General features: G+C 38.6%; 1 protein-coding gene across 2 annotated transcripts; it reads left to right on the plus strand.

The window, feature by feature from the left end:
- The first annotated feature begins 594 nt into the window (after positions 1–594).
- tcf25 (transcription factor 25 (basic helix-loop-helix)) lies at positions 595–18,974 on the plus strand. 2 transcript variants are annotated; one of them, XM_069693625.1, is made up of 18 exons: positions 595–921; positions 2,004–2,150; positions 2,263–2,334; positions 2,578–2,702; positions 3,640–3,705; positions 3,816–3,898; positions 5,405–5,535; positions 6,193–6,292; positions 7,795–7,888; positions 8,039–8,131; positions 10,307–10,412; positions 10,512–10,671; positions 10,876–10,963; positions 11,212–11,370; positions 11,597–11,687; positions 13,393–13,472; positions 13,595–13,670; positions 18,597–18,974. In XM_069693625.1, the coding sequence occupies exons 1-18, from the start codon at positions 706–708 to the stop codon at positions 18,762–18,764; spliced, it is 2,055 nt and encodes a 684-aa protein (XP_069549726.1). In that variant the 5' UTR covers positions 595–705; the 3' UTR covers positions 18,765–18,974. The 2 variants fall into 2 exon arrangements, with proteins under 2 accessions (XP_069549726.1, XP_069549725.1); XM_069693624.1 differs by having other exon boundaries at positions 616–921; positions 11,600–11,687.
- The last annotated feature ends 1,080 nt before the right edge of the window (positions 18,975–20,054 follow it).

Here is a 20,054-nt window from a genome sequence, read left to right on the forward strand (position 1 = left end):
ACATCTCGCTGCACACATTGAAGGATCGAAGTTTCCTCAAGAAAAAGAGTCGACTCATCACCTTCTTGTAGACAGCGTTGATGTTGGTCTTCCAGTTCAGTCTGTTGTCATGGTAACTGCAAATAGACTGCAGTTACAAGGACGTGTTGCATCAGATTTTTAGTCAAAGTTAGGCAAAATAAGTTCATTTATTCAGCACAACTCATGCACTATATTCAAAGTAATTAAAATGTTTACCCTTACAAGAAATTATTAACAACGGAGTCCAATTCAAATTATCACTATAACTAAGTGCCTATTAAAAATGACACAAATATGTGAGAAATGCATAGAGACATAAAATCAAATATATCTCCAAATGATTTATGTCCAACTCATTTTTGTTTTGTTTTTAATTTGATTCTGCCATTTTAGAAATGCCACCTGGAAGGTAATTATAGTTTCCACATGTCAAGATGGTGTGAGGCTAAATTAATCATTAGTCCTGATCATTTTATCTACGGTGTGGCCAGATATTGGTGTACTTCTCCATCTGTCCTGTAGAGGGCAGTAACACACTGAAGGCACATTGAAACATTTAGCAGAAGAAGAAAATCAACCAATGGAACTCCTCGTCATTTCATAGCTCTGCTGTGTTTCTTCGCTAACACAAAAACTATTATAATCACGAACGTATACGTGTATGTGACCCATGAGCAGTGGACGATGTCTACCCGGGCTCTGCGAAGGCTCAGAGGGAAACAGCGGGGTCAGGAGGCCTTGGACTCCGGGGATATAACTTCGGGTGACAGCCCGGAGGAGCAGGCTGAGGAGGAGAAGCTGGACGCGGCCAATGTGTCTCCCCCGTCCAACGGGAGAGGCAGCAGCCGAAAGTCCAAGAAAAACAAGGCTCAGAAAAACTTCAGCAACATTTATGAATTGGTAAAGTGGCGGTGTATTTCCCCAGCTCTCGCTATATGTTACTTTCAACAACAGTATTAGTTTGTGTTTCTTCCCGACAGCTGTTTGCGGCTAGCTAAAATGTTAACAACCCTTGTTTGTTAAAACAGGCCAGCGCTGTGGCGTCAGCTCATTTCTCAGCATAATAACTAAACTCACTTGCATTGCAGGTTAAGATCAGCTCGCAAGGTGTCTAATATCACATTAGAAAATTGCTGGCAAGTTGTCCTACCTTTACATTGTATGACTTTAAAGTGACACTGTGAAGACACGTCTTTTTTGCAGGAGCCATCTTGTCCCTCCAGCTCTTTCTAATTAAAGTGACCTGTAGATATTGATTCTTGATCAGATTTTGGATAGATTTTGATGTCACTCACAACTAACAAAGTCAAGCATCCTCGTACAGGCAATAACTTTTTTGATAAATAATGCAGTAGTTCTTGCAGTGAAAGTGGGTAGCACTCATGGTGATACCTTTGCTTGATGATACAAAATAAATGGGGATATTTGATTTGATCAGACATGAAATGAATTTAGTTTTGTGTTTGTGAAAATATTTTTGGTGAATCACAACACATTTCATTATTATATCAAACAAAAATATCCTTTGCATCAGCTTAATGATTACAGGGAAGCTGAAATAGTTATGCCACAGTGTTGCCAGCATATTGGACTGTATTATTTGCCACAACAGTAAGCTCATTTGATATACAATCTGTTTACACCAATCAGTTATACAAAACATTTATCTGGAGTTCAGGTTTATAAAGACCTCAAATCTGTACTCTGCATTTTTTTCATGTCACAAACCATTTTTAAGCAATAGTTTGCATCACAACATTATCTTTGTGGATACTTTTCCTCGTCATCCTGAACACGCTAATTTTGTCCATGAACAGTATTTGGTTTTGGATTTGACGTGACTTCAGGAAAAGATGCTGTCTTGATGTTGCAAGATTGGAAAGGACTGATTTCTTTGCAATGTTCCATCTTACTGTATGTTTTTACTCATTTTTAGTGCTGCTTTAACCAGTACACTTTCTTGCCAATCTCATATTTACTAGATATGTGATGCAGACAATGAGGCAGAGAAAATTTCACCTGATGAAGAGGCAGAGAAACCAGACAGAAACCAAACAAATGGCACAGAGAAGAATGATAACGGAGACAATGAAAAACCAGATGAGAAGCATGAGGACGTGTCCAGCATGGTAAAAAAAAAAAACAACACATTTGAGAACCATAGAATCATGTATTCTTCCAATTTTACTTTGATATTCCTATTTAAATGAGCTTTATTGCATCATCTCTGTTCTTTCACAGTCTTCATCTGGAGAGAGAGTCAAAAAGAAGAAGAAAAAGAAGAAGACTAAAGTGACAACAGAAGATGGACAGGTAAATTTGTTGCGATTTTATCTGCTGGAAAATGTATAGCCCACACTTCATCCTTAGCTTTAATTATAATTTTTCTTGCAATTTTCTTGCAAAAAAACATTGTACTAATAACAAAAATGTCTTGAAATCATGCTTTGGAGCCAGAAATTACTTTCACATCATTCAAAGCAGTAGCTCCTCTCGGCCAGCAAACATCAATTAGATGTTGTCTCTCTGAATTCGCTGTTTTTTAAAAACTTTCAGGAGGCTGCACCAGCTGATAACATTGATGTATTGCTGGAGAACCTGGAGCAGTCCAATGGTGTGAGTTTGCAAAATGAGGATTGCGGAGGCTTCGACAGAAGATCTGTGCTACATGTGGAGCACCGGTGAGGATACCAACATCTTTCATGAAGCCAACATGCATAGATTAAGTTCAGATATGCTTTTTGTTCATATTTTCATCACCCTTGACTTGACTTGGGTCGTGGCAGAAGTATTCATCTTGATATTTACCTGCACACAACACTTTGTTTTCTAGTGTACTGTGTTATTACAATACTCACTATAGTGGCTACATTTAAGCTGTTACGTGTTTCAAAATAAACACAAGTATGCCTACATCTGTCTGTTGGAGTAGTAGTGCTAAAGAAACTCTTAACCAGGGCACAGCAGACAGGACTTGGTCTATGGTGAGTTTATTAGCTTCATTTACTCTTAACTGTTCAATGCTATCATTCGGTGGCGCTTGACTCGCACACAAAAGGCAAATGATTTAAAGGCTGTGGGTCTCGGGATGTTCTACACTGAATCAACGGAGAATTACAAGCAGTTAAAATGTCTTGGAGTATATCGCACATCTAGCCACAAAAATGGTGACATCCGAGCGGACCATTTCAATTAGCTATCGAAGAAAAATCGCTTGTATTGATAGCGAAGCATCCGTTTTTAGCAGAGCTGACATACACTGATACAGAGAAAGCAGTTTGGGCACACAACTGTAATTCAACTGAGTGGCCCATAATAAATATGCAAACCCAAGACAGGCAAAACAAGTTATACAGGTTAAATAGTTTCATCTTGGTTCTGTAATATGACAGTGTATGAGGCTATTAATTAGGTGTGCCACTTAATGATTTACTTTATGCTTCCTCCCACTTGGTAACAATTTGTTTTATATGGTACTGGTCAACTTGTCTACATTGTGTCTTGACAATGTTCTTTTTTTCTGTTACTGACTGTGTTTGCCCTGAAATGTATTTCCTCAGCTTTATGTTGTTATAAAGCCTATCAGGATTTAAGTGTCATTGTCTGTTAATTCTTCAGGAATCTCAACCCAGAGACAGAGTTGAAGAGATATTTCGGGGCTCGAGCTGTTCTCGGGGATCAAAGGTAAAAAGGAAAGAAAAAAGTGAGATTGTTTGGATTTAAATGGCTCATGCCATTTTTATGTATAATAAATGTATTTTGTCCTCTTTTTCCTTTTTTTTTTTTATGGGCAGACCTCGACAGAGAAACAGACAATTTCACCGCAGCACTTGGATGACCAGTCCGAAGGACAGCTGGCCTCGCTTTAGCCGCCCAGGTAACTGTGCCTGAATTATACTGAATTATATACTGCATTATTTGCTGATCAATCCAGGGTAAAACTGTTAGTTTTAATAATTCCCCCTTTGTTTACATCATGAGACAGTTTTGGGCAAAATGGTAGAATAATACCATTTAAAAATATATCTAATATTATTTAGTGTCGCTCCACTTAATTCCTGTTTGTCTCTTGATATGTGGTTTAACATTAAAACTATTGGCCTTGTGGTGATCATTTGTTATGAGTCAAAACACATATAATTGTGCTTATGACACGCTCTTTACATGATCAATAGATAGATACATACATAGTCTTAATTGTTTCAGGATGAGGAAATTTATAGTTGTAATCTGCACATGTTCATGTTTCATATGAAGAGCAGAAGAACCAAATGCAAAAGGTCATTTCGTGGTATTGAACTATCGTATTCGTTTTGCCTTTCATAGAATATTATATAGCTTTTTGTGTATTCTGTGTTTTATATTTCAAACCGACAAGCCGAAAATTGCTCAAAGTTCTTTTATTTAGCCAGTGTCATAGACTTTGAATGTTGCTTGTGGTACTGGCGTCATCGTAAAGATTGCCTCATTGTGACCGAAGTGAAGGTCACCATTGATGTATTGCGTAATCTTTCTGTTCGATATTCGTGCCTTGACTGGATTCAATATTTCCTACAAATGTCAATATAGGATGATATTAAAGTTACAAACACATTTTTATCACCACAAAAGGTCCAGTGTTTTAGACATTTGATGACTCACACAGATTGCTCTTTTCTTAATAGTTAGGCAAAATATATTTTGTTAAATAATTGCAGATTTTTTACTTTGTAAACACTATCGACGTGACTGCTTCTCCATAATGTTTTAGCAATGTTACATCACCACTAAAATCTACAATGTCTTGCATGTTTTAAAAAGCCTCATGGGATTTTTTTTTTTCTGTTGTTTCACCGGGATCTGCTATGACATGATGTTAGCACTTTAGCACAATGAAAAAGTTTTAGTTGACACAAAATCTAAACGGTAAACAAATAATCATGGTCAGAAATCAGTTAAAAATGAATCTATGAATCTTCTTTTGTTTAAAAGTGATGATGAACTGAAGGTAAACAAAATAGCTGTGAAGCATCACAGACACATTTACTCTATGCAAGTCATCTCAGTGTTTGTTTATGAACATATAAATTTATCCGATTTTTATAGTCACATCAGGTATGACATGCGAGCTACACGTGGAATGATTAATTCTGTAATTATAAGCATTTCCTTTTTCCCAAGGCTCTAAAGACACGGGGGTGTCTTGTGCTGTATAGATTGTGATGGCCCTTGAGGCAAATCTATGATTTTGAGCCATAAATGCACGACTTCACATTTATATTACACGTTTTTCCCCCATGGTCAATCACAAGGAGTCAGTCAGGTCTATTAGTGTGAATTAAATATGTGTCTAAACGTGTGTTGTTCTTAAGTTAGTTGTTAATTCAGCTTAACGTCTCCACAGGGATCTCAATGGCCTTACTGGAGTCAAAGGATGGCATTCAGCACTTCACCTTTGAGCACAGTCGAGAATACCAACAAGTACAGTTCAAGTTCCTGGATGCGGTCGAGTCCATGGATCCCAACAATATTGTGGTAAAAAGTTTATTCTCTAAGAAGAGGGGTGTGAAACCATCACCATCAATGTAAACAATTGAGAGGTAGATTTAGAATATCCTCATTTTTTTATAAGCACCTTGCTATTGTTCCTTGAAAGATTATTTAAAAATCCAAACAGTGTGTGGATCATCACCAGGAAAATCTTGTCATTACATCATTTTCAGCAATTATTTTTCCATGGAAAACATTTAAATCTTGACATGGTATAAACTTAAAATACAAATAATTGAAATCAATTCCTGTACAATAAAAAAATGAAACATTAAAAAACTAGACTATATTCTTAATAAATAGATGTATTTAAATAATAGACATTCGCATGGAAAACGTGGTTGCATCAAAGTGAATTCAAGCTAAAGAAGATATCATCACAAGATTTTCACAGCCTCGAACACGCCCACCTATAATGTTTGATACTGTGTTCTTTGGGATCCCACACAGTTTCTGAAGAAGCAGCATGTGTGGCAGGCGAGACTGACCACAAAAAAAATACCAAAGCGTGTTTTATTTTTATTTTGGCAGGGCATATTTGACTGTGATCTGTGGCACACGACTGGACTTGTGAAAATTAAATATTATGTCTTTGTCCATCTCTGTCAAGTTCACATAATTCTCTTTCCTTTTTGTCTCCAGGCTCTGCTTCAGCTGAACCCCTACCACATTGATTCCTTGCTGCAGCTTTCTGATGTCTGCCGCATACAAGAGGATCAGGAGATGGCCAGGGACCTCATTGGTAAGGACGGTGGGCTCCTTCCGTGTCACTTGACCAAAATGTGTTTTGTGTCTAGCCATGACTGAGATGGCAAATCATTCAACAGTGTTTTTAAAGGGGACCATTTATGCTCTTTTTTTCAAAACAATTTTTTGATATACTGGTACTTCACTATAAAAACATAACATTGTATTTATGACTGGTAATAAAGCATAACAGGTCCTCTTTAAATGGAAATACTCAGGGATCCGCTATGCTCAACCATAAGTTTATTGTGTAACATGATTGCAAAGGTTTTCCAGACTAAAAAAAAGCTTAGTCGGTGTTTTGGAGCAGCCAGCCAGGCTTCTCTGTTTTGGCTGGTCTGATACACTAATTCCTTCTGCTCCCAATTATATTCTTTCAAAGAAAACAGATTTTTGGCACACATGAGATGATACAGTTTGTCCTCCGACAATATTCTGCTTTTTAAGTGCATGCCTGTTTTTTGTCATCGCACAGAGGAGCAGAATGCACAAATGTCAATATTAACTGATCGCTTAATTTCTTTTGTTAAGTGCATGAAAAAAAGTAATTTATTTGCACTTCAAATTTATAGCATTTGTATGTTACATCAATGCCGGCATGAATTATATTATGAATGCATTTTAATCATACCAATATCTATATTTAATTGCATGTCATCATACAAAATATCAAGCACATACCAAAGCAAATTCATCCAGCAGTAATGCTAATTAGATTTCCTTATATATATATATATATATATATATATATATAGATTAGCATGCCGTGTCATTGTTACAGTTCACAGAGAGCTCATCAGACAAATAAATTGTCTGTGCCAGTGCATTTCAAAAATGTTACCCAATCTCAGAGCTGACTGTTGTGCTGTGGGCATTATTATCCATTTATGACTTAATATTTATAATTTTAACTCGTTGGAAAGTCTCAAGACAAACGTTTTGTGGTCAAATCACTGATGATAGCTAATTTTGATCAAATTATCAAGATGAATAATTGTAATTTTAAACTCAGTGCCTGTGTGCTTCTGTAAATTGTAAATCCACAAATCAGTCACTAGATAGATAGATAGCTACTTTATTATTCCCACAGGGGGAAACACTATTAATAAATCAAAGTTCATGCTAAGCACAATGCTAGGTTTATTATCACAGGCCCTGTCCTCAACCGATGATCTAAAATAGTTTATGGAGAAGACCAGAGGGATGATTTAACAAAGGGCATTCGTCTTCTGCCCAGGGTAATTTGATTACATGCCACCAGCTGGACATTACCATAAGATGGAGGAATCAGATAGTGGTTTTCAGTTCTGGTATTTTCTAGGATACTAAGCCTTGCTGATGAGGTGATCATATGTAGGAACATTATTACTGACAAGGTACCTGCAACATTGTACAGCTGTGCTTACTACTTCTCTCCCTAAATCATGCTGTTTGTAGGTTGGATGTTTTTGTTGTTGCAGATCTAAATCAAAACTATAACTACTTTGTTTTTTCCAGAGAGGGCCATGTACAGCTTTGAGTGTGCATTTCATCCTTTGTTCAGTCTGACATCAGGTACCAGCAGACTGGATTATCTGAGACCAGAAAACAGGTTGGTCCTTTCTTTTTTTCCCTCCTCCTTTTGCTTCTGTTGCACATCTTGCTTTTGCAAAGCATCAGCTGTACTAAAGATTATTATTTTCAACTTTAATTATGTTACATGGACTCAGCAATTCAGTAATTCAATAATCCTTGTTTGCAGAGCATTTTATCTGGCTCTTTATAAGCACATGATGTTTCTGGAGAAGAGAGGATGCCCACGCACAGCTTTGGAGTTCTGCAGACTGATCCTGAGGTACAACAAGAAAACATTGAACATGTTATATAGTTAAATGTGAAGCAGTAAAAAAAATTATGAGATTTATATAGAAAGCCCTGCAGGAGTCTCCATTTAGAGGTCACATCTCTGGTCCTTTTATGACTAACTTATCTACTCTGTTCATATTATCTCTTAACAGCACTCTATATAGAAAGAAGGAAGAGGGAAGTTTAGATACTGTTTGTCTGTGTTGTGTCTTTATTTATCAGTTTTAAAAGTTTTACAAACTATAAGATCACATTGCTTGCTATATAAACAAACACAAATTCTCAATTCCCTGAATTAAGTCACCATAACAGCAGGAGTCTTTAAAATGGCAATATACTTTTCAAAGACTGTTAACTAACAGATGAGGTCTTTATTCTGCTTTAATCTGTGAGTGTGGTGAGGATGACTACTGATACTGATCAAAGACCTACCCTTCAAAATTATTTATAATTTAGGCAAAACATTTCTAGCAAGGAATCTTAGCTTAGGAGTTATTTAGAAAACTTCTCAGAGCAGCTGAGTAAAGAAGGGACAGAAATCGTTATCTTAGTGAGGAGGTGTGGTTGACCCTGCTGCTGGGTATGTCGCTTTATTTAAAAAAAAAAAAAAAAAGTGAATGGCTGATAAAAAAAAAACAACTCTTTGTGATAATGGGCACTGAATGGACAGTGACACCCGGTGGGATTTAAATTAACTGCGTCCCCGTACTTGTTTGTGAAAGCACTGGTTTTGTTTGAGATTGCTCTGCTGATGAAGGTCGCAACAGACCCGAGTCATCAATGCTGCACTGTTGCATTTTTACAGTTGCCAAATATCTTTGTGCTGTAATCAATTTCAACAATATGGTGTTATTGCGTTGAGCGAGAGATGTGAGTGTCTCCAGTGAGATCGACCACAAACGTCATCCCTGCATGATACGATTCGTAGCGCTTCATTAACTCACTGTCATTCAGCGTTTGAAGAATATTTCTCCTCCCTCGTTGTACTTCTGCAATTAAGAAATTCTCAAGACTCTTAAAAAGTTCTCCCCCTTGGTCCTAAAGGTGCTTTGTGAATAACTTTCATTTTTACCAGGACCTACTCTTAACTTTAAGGGGAACGTCTTAGAAAACGTCTTAAAAAAACATCATAGTTCTAAGAATTTTACTGGAATTTTCATTACGAGGAGAAACTCTTAGTATCATGAAGCTTTATGAACATGAATACATTTCTAATATGTGCTACTTAATTGATGATAAGGTGTTCCCTAAAAGACATTTCAGTGCTTTTACCCATTTGTTAAGGCATATAAAAGTGATTTAGTGAAGAGCGTGATACTGTAAGATCATATGTTTGACCCAAATGACACGCATGATAAAATAGTTTACATTTCCATGGTAATATAATCCCATAACAATCAGTGTGTATTTGCGTCATTACATGACATAAGACCTCCTGTATGCGTGCTGGCACAGATACAGTACCATTTACATAAAAGCTTTTCCCTGCTGCCATTAGTCTGCCGTAGCTGGACTGTTACCTACAGCCTACCCATGTCATGGTCTGTGTTTATCTTTGCTTTCCATCAATCTCTGGCATCCTGACTTCATGACAGCTATGTGCTCTGATCCTTTTGTAAAGCAGCATTCTGGGAATAAAACAGATGTCTGTCTTTCTCCCTGCAGCAGTGATTAAATCACTGTTAGCTCGAAATGAGATTGATAACATAACCTTAAAATAAAGCACTGCTTGAAAAAGTGACCCACTTACAGTGTATTATATAGTTTTGAAACATAGGATGTAACTATATTTGATTCCCTATACATACTATATTCACTTTCATCATGCCTGCTCAGATAGTATTCAATACGTTGTGCTAAATTTTGAAGGAAACAAATAAAAATCACGTATCAATCTGCATATCGCAAACGTGGAGAAAAGCCACTCTTAAGGGTACTTCAGCTTAAATAATGTCAGCTATAACCAACAGTGCTTTTTTCAAGTATTTGCATTATTTCCAGGTTGTTGTTTATGATCCACCCCCGAGTATGGAATTCTATTTATTTATTTATTTTTAATTATACTTGGATTCAGATATTTGGATTGAGCATTTTTTTTTTTTAATTTTTTTAATATAAATATCAGTGTTAATTTCTTTGTGGTTTTGTCTGTCACTCTTATTAGTTTGGACCCAGACTCGGACCCACTGTGCATGCTGCTGCTTGTTGATTTCCTGACCCTGCGTTCCAGAGAGTATCCATCTCTGCTTCAGTTGTACCAGGACTGGGAGGTAAAGTGCAGTTACGTGCCATATTTGTGTGCGTGTGTGTTCCCGTGCAGCGGTTACCTCCTCAGTCTGATAGAGTAATTGTTTGTTATTGCTTTTCAGGAGCACAGAAATCTGTCTCAGCTGCCAAACTTTGCATTCTCCACTGCACTTTGCCGTTTCCATCTCAGTCAGCAGGAAGATATGGACCGTGAAGAAAGTGATAAAGAAAGACAGAAAGCTGACCAGATGCTGCAGGAGGCTCTCATCATGTTCCCTGGAGGTCAGACTCTTTGAAATGAACTGCTACCACAAGAATATAAATATGTTGATATTCCTCTGTCACTTCTTCACATTGCTTAGGGCATAACTAAATGGTTTTCCATAACATAGCAGGGATTTTCTTTTTTTTATCATTCTCATCTCAGGAAAATGTAAAAGTGTCAATTTTGATCACCTAATGTTGTTGTAAATATGTTCTCCACAGTCTTGATGCCTTTACTGGACCTGTGTACAGTGCAGGCAGACGCCACAGTCACCTCTCATAGCTTCTTCGGCCCAAAGAGTCAGATAGGGTGATGTATCCTCCCTATGTTTTACTAAAGTGTTGCATAATCCATGAAAATTACTTTTATTATTACAACATGGTGTAATTTAATATTTTATTTATATATTCATTAACTTTCAACAAATTGAATATAAAATGTCTATCTTTCCAATCTTTTTATGGCAGTTTATTTATAGCATATATTTGTATCCGTTTTGTGTTTCTCCACCTCCTCTCGTCTAACTTTGAAGATCACGGTACTTCCTCTGTCTGCAGGCAGCCACCAGCCCTGGCTGAACTGACAGCTCTGTATGTGGGGAGAACGTACAACCTGTGGAGGGAGGCAGCAGTTTTGCTTTGGTTCGAGGAGTCTGTGAAGGAGGTGCTGCGCCGAGTTGATGCCAAAGACCCTCTAGTGGAGGACTGCCAAAACAAGTAAGATGTCAACTATCTGCTCTGATGCCAGTTCTGGCAAAGTTCTGACAAACTTTGCCTTGGAGACGACCGAGACATTCATTGATAATCAGTAAACTAAAAATGTCAAATGAAGCAAATTAATAATTGCTCCACATAGTAGTATATTGGATGATGAGACGATAGGGATTCTTTCAATAGTGAGAAAATGGCTCTCAAAGGCTTCACCTTCGTTACTTTGTTTCAGGAGAAAGCAGAGGTACCAGAGTGCACCAAGAAACATCCATCGCCATGTCCTCCTCTCTGAGATCAAAGAAGCCACCTCAAGTCTGCCTCTTGTAAGAAACCATCAGCAACCGCACTTCTCCATTTTCTGCTCTAAGATCTCACACGGCACGCTTTATTCAGTAGATGTTTTCAGTTACCTCGACTTTATCAGGGAGGTGAACAGCCTGAGACATCAACCTGATGAAGGCCAGATAGCAGCAACCACAATTCACACGTTCTACAATGTCCTCAATTCATTCTTTGATAGACAATGAATGTGTGAAGGGCACCAATAGGATTTGAAAGATTTCAGTCTTCATTTTAAGTCGTCAGGCAAAAAAGCATTTGTGTTAATTTTCTTATGGTTTAGTTTTCCAAATATATTTATAACCAGTGCAGTATAACAAATTAATAATCTCAATATCATATATGCGGACTCTTACTCTCTGAGGTGTGTATATGAGTGCATGCTCTGACTTTCCAGTGATCACTAATTTATAAATCAGATTTCTTGCAACCAAATACTTGTGTGGATTAAATATGAGATGACATTGATGCTACTCTTGAAAGTAGATTTTGTCCTCAATAAATGTAACTGCATATGGCCTTTCTTTTATATTTTTTGACAGCTAGTTGTAGATCAAGATGTCAAATTAGAAAAATGCTACTTTTTCTCTGATATATTTTTTGTATTCAGTACTCTATACTCTGTACACACAACATTGCTGCAATATTTCTTGACTGTAAAAGATTTCTGCTGTGCTTCACGTCACATTCAGGTCGCCACCCTTCAAACCAAAACTGCAACGAGACAAAGCACTTGGTACCAAAAATCACACGCAAGATGAAAAACAACCCATCTTTCACAGGTTGTTTTTCATCTTGCGTGTGATTTTTGGGAACGAAGCCGGTGAAACTTCTTCCAATAACTTGTTTCCACTTGTGGCTTTTAAAGTAGTACCAGTGATAGCAGAAGTATCCAGATTCTAGACTTGACTGAAAGTATCAATACAGCAAAGAAAAATTCTCCATTCCAAGTATTAGCAGCAAAATGTAGTGAAATTACTGGTTTCACCCCTCTGACTGACATGATTAATTATGACATCATTATATATCAATACTGAATCGTCTTTATAAACAGGGACAGCAGATAAATTGGATGGGTTGTAAGATGAATAGTAGGAAAGGAAAAAAAATATTCAAAAATGTGTTTTTACTTTTTCCCTAATCTTTGATTTTTGGTGAGATACTGGATTATTTGAACATTTATTAAAAAGATGAGAATTTTAGATGGAAAAAAAAAAAATCACTATTTGGTGGAAATGTTAACAACTAATAGACATCCGAGATGTGACCCGCACTACACAGTTTGTTCGTAAGATGTCAGAAGACAAAAACTTTGAAAACAATGTTTAATCTTTAACAATGTGTAGTATTTTAAAAATGCATTTTATTATCCATTGGGTTCAAATCCTGATCTTAAAAGTAAATAAAGCTTTCAAATACATGTGGTGAAATGGAAAGTACAATACATGTATTTCCCTTTTGAAATGTTTTGAAGTGGAAGTATAAAGTAGCATCAAATGGAAAGACTAAAGTAAAGTGCAATTACCTCAAAAAGTGCTTAAGTAAATGTACTTAGTTACTTCCTACCACAGAGTAGTAAATCAGTCTCAACTGCAGATGCAGATCACCATTGGAGTATTTATTTGTCTCTGAACTCACACATGTCTGTGAATGTGATTTTAAACTCGTGTATTTGTTCGATACCCCCAGGAGGTGACCACTCAGCCTGTGATGGGTTTTGACCCTCTGCCTCCACTGGACTCTGTCATATCATATACCCGACCAGAGAGGTAATGCAGGACCCAATCATTTGTACACACGAGATTCCACACTTTACAAAATACATATGCTTTGTTGTCTTAGTTTGCTTTTAAAGTTAAAGAGATTTATGTGTTTTTGTGTCTACATGTAGGCAGCATGTTGGTGCATCCAGTGAGAGTACTTTATCTCTGTTTTTCCGGTCTTTGCTGCCAAACTTCAACCTCCAGGTGAGTTGTGTGGATCAGACAGAAGGGATCTGGGTTTGATTGATTTGATTAGTGAGGTGCTTGAGGCAAAAAGAGTTTTGGGTTAGTTACATGGATAAGCACACATAACGGTGGTCTCCCATGAATTACAAAGAAATGTTTCCGTTGTTTCAAATATTTAAAGGACAAATATTCACCTTAAAACCCAATTCATATATGTTAATATTATGCTGTACATCTCAGTTATCAGAGCAACAATCTTCTTAATCCATGAGCAAACTGAACTAATTTCATCTGAACATGGCTACACGTCTGTCCAGCATTAGACTGACATCTCAAAGAACCCATGGTGTACATGTGAAGACGCCATGTGATAAACAGCTGTAAGTCTTACACACAAAACTCATTTGTCTCTGTGTGAGTGCACCGAGTGGGTGAATTCATCACTATGAACAGCTGTGCTTCGAAGGGTGTCAAGTGATTTCATCATGTATCCTCGTCTTGATGTTCTGATTTACTGCAACCGTAAGACTTGTCTGTTGTTCTTGAGTTAACGGTCCAAAATCACAAGGAACACAACGGCTGGGTTTTCGCGTGTTTCCACACGATGGAGGCTTCATCTGTACCGAGTATGATTGCCGTGACCCTCGACTCCTCTGCTGGCCTGCGTTCACATCATATTAATGCTCTCCAGCTCTTAGAGGGTGTTTTACAGTCTTTTGAGCATCTTAACATATCAGCTGTCGGAGCTTCTCAACTACCGACAGCTCTGCAGTATTACTTAGAGTGTGTGTGTGTGTGTGTGTGTGTGTGTGTGTGTGTGTGTGTGTGTGTGTGTGTGTCAAATGAAGAAAGTATGCACCGCTTTCCATATAAAAAAACCAGTTTATCATTAAAGCTGAGTTGAGTGGAATAGTTCTTTGTTGAAAGAAAATGCAGAAGAGGGTGCATGTTTAAAGGCTCTTCAGTCAATAGTTTCCTATACGCTGTGCTGTAACTTAAATGCTGCAGTATTATGAGGTAAAAGTATCAGATTATAGGTTTGATAAAAGCCAACACGGTTCAAATTTAAAAAGATTTAACTTTGAAACCCCCTCAGTGGAAGCAACAAAAAACATAGTGGCAAACATGTCCTGCATAAAAGGGGGAATCGAATGAATGCACTAAAAGCAACAATTAGAGAGAATTCATTTCAGCTTGATTTGTTTTCTACAACCCCATTTCCAAAAAAGTTGGGACGCTGTGTAAAATGTAAATCGATAGAATATCTCAGTTTCAACATTTGATACGTTGTCTTTGGTCTATTTGCAATTAAAAACGGGTTCACAGGATTTGCAAATCATTGCATTCTGTTTTTATTTTCATTTTAGACGCGTCCCAACTTTTTGGAGAAACGTGGTTTTACAAACAACTCGACATGAGTATAAATGGAAAGATTCCTCTCGCACTCATTGATGTTACATACAGTGGGTACGGAAAGTATTCAGACCCCTTTAAATTTTTCACTCTTTGTTTCATTGCAGCCATTTGCTAAAATCAAAAAAGTTCATTTTATTTCTCATTAATGTACACTCAGCACCCCATCTTGACAGTAAAAAACAGAAATGTAGAAATTTGTGCAAATTTATTAAAAAAAGAAAAACTGAAATATCACATGGTCATAAGTATTCAGACCCTTTGCTCAGTATTGAGTAGAAGCACCCTTTTGAGCTAGTACAACCATGAGTCTTCTTGGGAATGATGCAACAAGCTTTTCACACCTGGATTTGGGGATCCTCTGCCATTCTTCCTTGCAGATCCTCTCCAGTTCCGTCAGGTTGGATGGTGAACGTTGGTGGACAGCCATTTTCAGGTCTCTCCAGAGATGCTCAATTGGGTTTAGGTCAGGGCTCTGGCTGGGCCAGTCAAGAATGGTCACAGAGTTGTTCCGAAGCCACTCCTTTGTTATTTTAGCTGTGTGCTTAGGGTCATTGTCTTGTTGGAAGGTGAACCTTCGGCCCAGTCTGAGGTCCAGAGCACTCTGGAAGAGGTTTTCTTCCAGGATATCTCTGTACTTGGCCGCATTCATCTTTCCTTCAATTGCAACCAGTCGTCCTGTCCCTGCAGCTGAAAAACACCCCCATAGCATGATGCTGCCACCACCATGTTTCACTGTTGGGATTGTATTGGGCAGGTGATGGGCAGGTGATGAACAGTGCCTGGTTTTCTCCACACATACCGCTTAGAATTAACGCCAAAAAGTTCAATCTTGGTCTCATCAGACCAGAGAATCTTATTTCTCATAGTCTGGGAGTCCTTCATGTGTTTTTTGGCAAACTCTATGCGGGCTTTCATATGTCTTGTACTGAGGAGAGGCTTCCGTCGGGCCACTCTGCCATAAAGCCCCGACTGGTGGAGGGCTGCAGTGATAGTTGACTTTGTGGAACTTTCTCCCATCTCCCTACTGCATCTCTGGAGCTCAGCCACAGTGATCTTTGGGTTCTTCTTTACCTCTCTCACCAAGGCTCTTCTCCCACGATTGCTCAGTTTGGCTGGACGGCCAGGTCTAGGAAGAGTTCTGGTCGTCCCAAACTTCTTCCATTTAAGGATTATGGAGGCCACTGTGCTCTTAGGAACCTTGAGTGCTGCAGAAATTATTTTGTAACCTTGGCCAGATCTGTGCCTTGCCACAATTCTGTCTCTGAGCTCCTTGGACAATTCCTTCGACCTCATGATTCTCATTTGCTCTGACATGCACTGTGAGCTGTAAGGTCTTATATAGACAGATGTGTGCCTTTCCTAATCAAGTCCAATCAGTTTAATTAAACACAGCTGGACTCCAATGAAGGAGTAGAACTATCTCAAGGAGGATCAGAAGAAATGGACAGCATGTGAGTTAAATATGAGTGTCACAGCAAAGGGTCTGAATACTTAGGACCATGTGATATTTCAGTTTTTCTTTTTTAATAAATTTGCACAAATTTCTACATTTCTGTTTTTTTCTGTCAAGATGGGGTGCTGAGTGTACATTAATGAGAAATAAAATGAACTTTTTTGATTTTAGCAAATGGCTGCAATGAAACAAAGAGTGAAACATTTAAAGGGGTCTGAATACTTTCCGTACCCACTGTAATATGTACTGGTGATAAATGGAAAGACTGTTGTTAAAGGATTTTGTTGATGCCGTACCAAGTGCAGAATGAGTCTGGTTCATGACAAACAAGTTTAACAAGGGGACTTTAACATTTTTACAACGACTGAGGAACTGAACCTGGAGCAATGTGTACTCATAAATGTCATGCATTTTCTCTGTCTCGCCATTGGACTTGTAGTTCAACCGTCCACTGTCACATTAAAACACACATTCAGTTAAACATCATGTGAGCTGTACACTACATGCTTAATGTTACCAGAAGCGCCCAAGGCATGTCTCAATCAGGACTGTTCCATCCACCCTAACCATGTTATCCACTTATGGAGAGGAAGAGATAGAATATGGATAAAATAAATATAGTTAAGACTCTGGAAAATGTATTGCTTCTTTAGAAAAATAAGATAAAAAGTACAGCACTAAGTATCTCCGCACACACGAGAATGCAAAAACGAATAGAAACGCTGAAACAACCATGTAGGTGGTGGGAAAAGTGTACAATAAAATGTTTTAAAAATACCAGAGAAGATCACCTTGAGCATGTGTAGTGAACATGGACTGCATACAAAAGTGGACGGAGCTTTCAGAACAGCAGTTAACAAAACTTTGCACACACGGGAGACGTCGCTGACAAATGCCGTTGCCGTTATTTTACTTTGGTGAAAGAGAAATAAAAGCAAACAGAATAGTAGCTAATTTCTAATATTAGTGTTAAACAAACATGAAAAATGTCCGCCATTGTTCACAGAAAGTGTTGCTTTGTGCACAAATTAAGGTGTGAATTAATCTTTTTTCCAAATGCACTGTTGTTCATGTTCACACAGACACACAGTAACTGGACTTTTTTTTTTTTTAAATCTGCATTTTACAACCTTTTTTTTTTTAATTCCTTGTTTTAGTTACCTAACACCTTCTACATGTGGATGAGAGGCCAAAATGTGGGTCTTAATCTTGAAATAGAGTTACTTATTTGAAAACAACATAATGTTTTGTTCGATAACACAAGCCAAGATTACACCGGTGTTAATATAATACATTTGTTTTAACACACTATGGGCCTCATTTACTAAACGTTTGCGTGTGTAAACATTTTTCAAATGTGCAATTTAACACGCGTTGTCCATTTGGCGTGTTTGCCTGCATGTATGTGTAATATTGGGCGCTTCTACCTGAACGTGCAAAATACTGGGAGGGGAAATGCAAATACAAAAATTTAGCACCCGCAATGATATTTACTAAACCTGAAAGCAGAAACGGGAGAAGTGATTGTTGTGTATTTTAATACGACTGAAAGTATTAATCAGATGTACAAATCTGGAGAGACGGCTGCTCTCATCGTGGTGAGAAGGAGATGCAGAGAAATCAATGAATGCATAGAGAACATGGTTTTACACCCACGGAAACATAGAGGCGCAGATTATTCGGGCGGTGACATTTCTGAGTTACTGAATGAACTGAATTCAACTTTTTGTTTTTCCCACAGTATTGACTTCCCTGCTGATAATCTCCTATACAGCATTTTGTTCTTGTTATATTCATATTTATTCATTTCAATGGCATCAGATTTCTTTTGTTTTGCGGTCGTTCTCTGTTTTTCATGGCTGGAATCACTTTAACACGCACAACTTGTCGAATAGTCGGGTTTTTGCAATATACACTTAATAGATAATGAAATGTAAGGAAATGGAGAATGTCTTCAGAGAATTCCAAAGAAAAAATGATGTGACATAGTTAAGGATATTAAAACAGAGAAAGGCCTGTTTGAGAAAGGGTGAGACATGAGAACTGTACATTAATTTATTTTTTCTTCACTCAAGGGTGGACTGAGGCAGGAGGATGACATGGAAGTGGCTCGAGCTGGTCAGGAACTGAACCAGGAAGTGAACCGTCTAATGGTGGCAATGAGGGACATGCTGGCAAACATCCGGTTTCAGGAGCCACCGAGGGAGGACAACCCCTACAGAGACGAGGAGGAATGGGACTGAGAGAGAGGAGGGAGACAGAGGTGGAATAAGTGTTGAATGGAGAGGAATCAAACAAACTTTGAAGAATAAATAGTGGTGTTTATAATTAAGAAGAGGTACAGTGGGACAGCTGAAGAGTTTTTTGTTTTTTTTAACTGTCACAGCTTCAGAGTATTGAACTGTGCTCCAGTGGCATTGATTAAAATAAATTTCTCAGAGGCAGTACAGACAGCTGTGACCAGGGTGGACTCTCTTCCACTGTCAGAATACTGATCCATAGTTGAAACTGTCATGTCACCAAGGTATCATTAGCTTCTCCAGTCTTTGTCAGCTCAGTAGCACCAACACATTAATGGGCACTACTCCACTTCCTCTGGTTTCTGGGTCTCAAAGAGTTAATCATCAAACACACAGAGTACTGCTTTATGGATTTATAATAAAGTTTAAAAGTTCTAATGCTGATTGGAAGCCCTGTATCACAAATTCAAAATTTTCTATGGCAGCAGTTTAACACATTGTCTCTGAATCATAGAGATTTTATTCTCATTGACTCTTAAAAAACATCTTTGGGAAATCAGTTCGGCACATTGAAGCCCATGTTTACTTGGAGAGGTTTAGAAAATCAAGCCTAAATTTATCATTGGACACATTGCTGTTTTATTTGAATGTGAAATCGCCACCTTAACGTGGTGGAGGGGTTTCAGTGGCTCAGTGATCCTGAGAGCTATGCTGTCTGGGGCATTAGCCCCCGCTAGGGTCTCCCAAGGCAAACTGGTCTCAGGTGAGAACCCAGACAAAGAGCGGTTCACAAAACCCCGATGAGCAGCACCTCGCCCGGATCAACGAAACCAAGAAGGCTTTCGACCGGGTCCCCTGAGGGTTTTTGTGGGGGATGCTGCGGGAGTACGGGGTGCCGGACCCGTTGCAACGGGCCATCCGGTCTCTGTACAACCGCAGTAGGAGCTGTGTTCGTATTCTCGGCAATAAGTCAGACTCGTTTCCAGTGGGCGTTGGCCTCCGCCAGGGCTGTCCTCTGTCACCGATCCTGTTCGTGGCCTTCACGGACAGGATATCTAGGCTGGCTGCGCCGGGAGGAGAACGTCCGGTTCGGGGGTCTCCGGATCGCATCTCTGCTGTTTGCAGATGATGTGGTCCTGTTGGCCTCTTCGGACCGCGACCTCCAGCACTCACTGGGGCGGTGTGCAGCCGAGTGTGAAGCGGCGGGGATGAGGGTTAGCATCTCCAAATCTGAGGCCATGGTTCTCTGCCGGAAACCGGTGGATTGCTCCCTCCGGGTGGGGACGGAGTGCC

This window comes from Brachyistius frenatus, unplaced genomic scaffold, assembly GCF_029030835.1.
Source record: "Brachyistius frenatus isolate BFR_SWC_R1_liver_20210118 unplaced genomic scaffold, ASM2903083v1 Contig_15, whole genome shotgun sequence".
NCBI lineage: Eukaryota > Metazoa > Chordata > Actinopteri > Embiotocidae > Brachyistius > Brachyistius frenatus.